Here is a 5000-nt window from a genome sequence, read left to right on the forward strand (position 1 = left end):
ATGAAAAAACATGCCGGTATGCTCTTTGGTTTTTGGGAGAATGTCTGTGGAGAGATGGTGCTTTATGCATCCCTGATATTATTATAAAGTCTGCATGTGTGTGTGTGTGTGTGTGTGTGTGTGTGTGTCTGCGTGTGTGTGTGTGCGTGCGTGCGTGCGTGCGTGTGCGTGTGCTGTGCGCGTGTGTCTTTGTTGCAGGTTTATAAGGATGACTGTGAGCCGCGGGACCCCCCTGTTGCCCCCGGTGATGAGAACGCTGACCGGGAAAACTGGACCAACAAGAGAGAATACATGCTGTCTATGATTGGCTACGCTGTCGGCCTCGGCAACGTGTGGAGGTTTCCTTATCTGGCGTACAAGAATGGAGGGGGTGAGCGATGACCGACTGTCGTCTGACCCTTCCACTGTGGGATTGATCATAATGCACAATGCTTCAGACAGATACGTGAATTGTGCCTTATTAGTCTACTAATTACAAGATACTGCTAATTGTGAATAATCTTATTTGTCACTTCTTCTTCTTTTATTATCTTGAAGTATGCCTTATTGTCTCGTTTACTGCAATGTCAGGAATCGAAGCCTAATCATTTTTACTCTCTTACTTTCCACTTGTGTAAGGTGACGTACCAACAAACCCCCCCCACCAACAAACCCCCCCCCCCCAGGAGACTTTATAATAATATCAGGGATACATAAAGCACCATCTCTCTCTCTCTCTCTCTCTCGCACTCTCTCTCTGTCCCTGTCCCCTCTCTCTCTCTCTGTCCCTGTCCCCCCCCCCCCCTCTCTCTCTCTCTCTCTCTCTCTCCCTCGCTCTCTCCCTCTCCCCACCCTCTCTCTCTCTGTCCCTGTCCCCCCCCTCTCTCTCTCTCTGTCCCTGTCCCCCCCCCTCTCTCTCTCTCTCGCTCTCTCTCTCTGTCCTTGTCCCCCCCCTCTCTCTCTCTGTCCCTGTCCCTGTCCCCTTCTTTCTCTGTCTCTCTCTCTCTCTGTCCCCCCCCTCTGTCTTTCTCTCTCTCTCTCTCTCTCTCTCTCTCTCTCTCTCTCTCTCTCTCTCAGGTGCCTTCCTCATCCCCTATGTCATCTCTCTCTCTCTCTCTCTCTCTAGGTGCCTTCCTCATCCCCTATGTCATCATGTTGGCTGTAGTTGGCATCCCCCTCTTCTTCCTGGAAACCGCCTTCGGTCAGTTCTGCAGCCAAGGCCCCATCAACGTGTGGAGGGCGGTGCCGATACTGCAGGGTAAGCCTGTCACTTCTTCTTCTGTGAAAGAAATCCACGAAAACAAAAGGTGCCTTTAAAAGTTATTGACTTTAGAGAGAGACTTCAGACTTCACGGAGCTGGACTAATAGTTAACTAGTTAACTATATAAGCTAGACCCTGTCTAGTAAATCAATGTGTCAATTACCCAGTTCAGAGGCCCACGACAGAGCTCTCCAGGTAGAAGTTCCCAGATGTACCCTTCTCCCTACAGATTACCCATTTCTCCATTGGGGTGAAGGACATTTCGATTTCTGGCATCTAGCAGACACCATATTCCAAAGCGACTTACAATCGATACATTTGACTAAGCAAGCGAACCATCAATCCACCCGTCGTAGCAGGAAGAGTAATCTAGCTCAGGCCAGGGGCCATTGGCAGTCGTCATGATAGAAGTTTTCAAATAAATAAATAAATGTATAGACACTGGAGAAACAGTACAAGGGGAGCAGTAGAAATCTTAGGAGACACAGTATAGGGGGAAGCAGGTGTCTCAGGAGACACAGTGCTGGGAGGTAGTAGATGTCTCAGGAGAAACAGTACAGGCGGGTAGTAGATATCTCAGGAGAAACAGTACAGGGGGGGTAGTAGATGTCTCAGGAGACACAGTACAGGGGGGTAGTAGATGTCTCAAGAGACACAGTGCTGGGGGGGTAGTAGATGTCTCAGGAAACACAGTACAGGGGGGTAGTAGATGTCTCAAGAGACACAGTGCTGGGGGGTAGTAGATGTCTCAGGACACACAGTGCTGGGGGGTAGTAGATGTCTCAGGAGACACAGTACGGGGGGGTAGTAGATGTCTCAGGACACACAGTGCTGGGGGGTAGTAGATGTCTCAGGAGACACATTATAGGGGGAAGCAGGTGTCTCAGGAGACACAGTGCTGGGAGGTAGTAGATGTCTCAGGAGACACAGTACAGGGGGGTAGTAGATGTCTCAGGAGGGACAGTACAGGGGGGTAGTAGATGTCTCAGGAGACACAGTGCTGGGGGGTAGTAGATGTCTCAGGAGACACAGTACAGGGGGGTAGTAGATGTCTCAAGAGACACAGTGCTGGGGGGGTAGTAGATGTCTCAGGAGACACAGTACAGGGAGGTAGTAGATGTCTCAGGAGACACAGTGCTGGGGGGTAGTAGATGTCTCAGGAGACAGTGCTGGGGGGTAGTAGATGTCTCGGGAGGAGACACAGTGCTGGGGGGGTAGTAGATGTCTCAGGAGACACAGTGCTGGTGGGTAGTAGATGTCTCAGGAGACACAGTGCTGGGAGGTAGTAGATGTCTCAGGAGACACAGTACAGGGGGGTAGTAGATGTCTCAAGAGACACAGTGCTGGGGGGGTAGTAGATGTCTCAGGAGACACAGTACAGGGAGGTAGTAGATGTCTCAGGAGACACAGTGCTGGGGGGTAGTAGATGTCTCAGGAGACAGTGCTGGGGGGTAGTAGATGTCTCGGGAGGAGACACAGTGCTGGGGGGGTAGTAGATGTCTCAGGAGACACAGTGCTGGTGGGTAGTAGATGTCTCAGGAGACACAGTGCTGGGGGTAGTAGATGTCTCAGGAGAAACAGTACAGGGGGTAGTAGATGTCTCAGGAGACACAGTGCTGGGAGGTAGTAGATGTCTCAGGAGACACAGTACAGGGGGGTAGTAGATGTCTCAGGAGGGACAGTACAGGGGGGTAGTAGATGTCTCAGGAGACACAGTGCTGGGGGGTAGTAGATGTCTCAGGAGACACAGTACAGGGGGGTAGTAGATGTCTCAAGAGACACAGTGCTGGGGGGGTAGTAGATGTCTCAGGAGACACAGTACAGGGAGGTAGTAGATGTCTCAGGAGACACAGTGCTGGGGGGTAGTAGATGTCTCAGGAGACAGTGCTGGGGGGTAGTAGATGTCTCGGGAGGAGACACAGTGCTGGGGGGGTAGTAGATGTCTCAGGAGACACAGTGCTGGTGGGTAGTAGATGTCTCAGGACACACAGTGCTGGGGGGTAGTAGATGTCTCAGGAGACACAGTGCTGGGGGGTAGTAGATGTCTCAGGAGACACAGTGCTGGGGGGTAGTAGATGTCTCAGGAGACACAGTGCTAGGGGGTAGTAGATGTCTCAGGAGACACAGTACAGTTTAGTAGATGTCTCAGGAGACACAGTACTGGGGGGTAGTAGATGTCTCAGGAGACACAGTACTGGGGGGTAGTAGATGTCTCAGGAGACACAGTGCTGGGGGGTAGTAGATGTCTCAGGAGACACAGTACAGGGGGGTAGTAGATGTCTCTGGAGGAGCAGTTTCCGTGCAGCACAGATGGACCCTTCTCCCTACAGATTACCAATCTCTCCATTTGGGTGAAGTTAACATGCCTCTTATCTGGTATCGGTGTTTAGGAAGGGTCCGGTCCGCTGGTTTGCTGGGGGAGGGTCTCGGCATGCTTTATGGACCACCAACACAGCTACTGAGAATTTATAGTGCACTTCCCTTATTGACTTTTTGGTAAGATGTTGACATGGGGTCCCTAATGGTTGGTAAAAAAGAAAGAACTGTCTCTAAAAGAACTGTACATTCATCTGGATTGTTTTATTATTTGTATACGGTACATGTGAGGTCATCGTTGTCTTTGGGTGTGCTTCAGTGGTCTTTACGGGGTGTCATAAAACGCTCTCGATGTGTTTTTCATGTCAGTGAATGTAAATGTGTTAAAGCTCGTTGTTTTTTCCAGTACTACCAGTCAGTGGTGGACTCAGGCTGTTTGAAGGGCAGGGGGGGGCCGAAAAGAAAAAAAAGGCCACCTACTGCACAACATGGGACCCCATCAGTGCACATTGTCAAGTTTAGACCATTGGAAGGGCAGCCAATAGGGCACATCCTCTAATTGTGCCACTCAAAGGGGCGCTTTAGTGCAACGTTTTTCAACTGTGGGGGCACATGGTCAGGTTTAGACCATTGGAGGGGCACCGATAGGGCACGTCCTCTCATTTTCGCCACACAAAAGGGCATTTTTGCCACTCAAAAGGGCACTTAAGACAGACGTTTTTCAACCGTGGGGGCACCAGGAGGGGCGGTCGCCCCCCCCTGCCCCCCCCCCCTTGAGTCCGCCAGTGCTACCAGTACTGCTTTCATGTTTAGTTGCGTTAAAGCTCTGTGTTTTCCAGTACTACCAGTTTAGTTGACATGCCAGCGCACGCATCACTCCTTCACTGGAATTGTCCAATGGAGCTTTAGTATTCAATACTGTTTCAATACACCTCACACGTCATAGAGCCTGGAGAGTGAGGGATTGTGGGTAAATGTTTGAGTCATGAATTAGCTTTTGATTCTGTATAAGAGAAAATATCGTATATGTAAAGTATATTATATAATAATAAAATATATATTATTAGAGATAAATATCTCTGGTATAATACTCCATGCCTGCAGTATTTTTTGGTTTGAAGAAATCTTTTTATTGTTTATTTAACACAGGATAGTGTACCTACTTATTCAATCTTGCCTTTTAAATGTCCATCTTAGTTGTTGCTTTATCTTCTTTGCTCTTTGTGAAGTGCATTGGGTCACATTTTGTGAGAAATACACAAATAATATATACAATAATGTATAATGCTATACAGATAACATTTGATTTGATTTGATTTGACTATCCTGTGTTCTTGGGCATGGCTCTCTTAGGTTAGAGATTTTTAAAAACTTTGTCAGTGGGACTTAACAGATAAAAACCTAAGAAACTAAGGGGGTGTTCTCACTAGAACATTTTGCTTC

General features: G+C 48.8%; 1 protein-coding gene across 1 annotated transcript in view; it reads left to right on the plus strand.

Moving 5' to 3' along the window:
• Positions 1-10: 10 nt before the first annotated feature.
• slc6a14 (solute carrier family 6 member 14) overlaps positions 11-5000 on the plus strand; it is a gene marked incomplete at both ends in the record, with an annotated part of 14774 nt that continues 9784 nt past the window's right edge. The window contains 3 exons of the mRNA XM_080548510.1: positions 11-16; positions 199-370; positions 1106-1237. Of these exons, the coding sequence (XP_080404636.1) occupies positions 11-16; positions 199-370; positions 1106-1237 (310 nt within the window). The remainder of the gene's footprint in view (positions 17-198; positions 371-1105; positions 1238-5000) is intronic.

Source organism: Nansenia antarctica (assembly GCF_963989245.1).
Source record: "Nansenia antarctica genome assembly, chromosome: 18".
NCBI lineage: Eukaryota > Metazoa > Chordata > Actinopteri > Argentiniformes > Microstomatidae > Nansenia > Nansenia antarctica.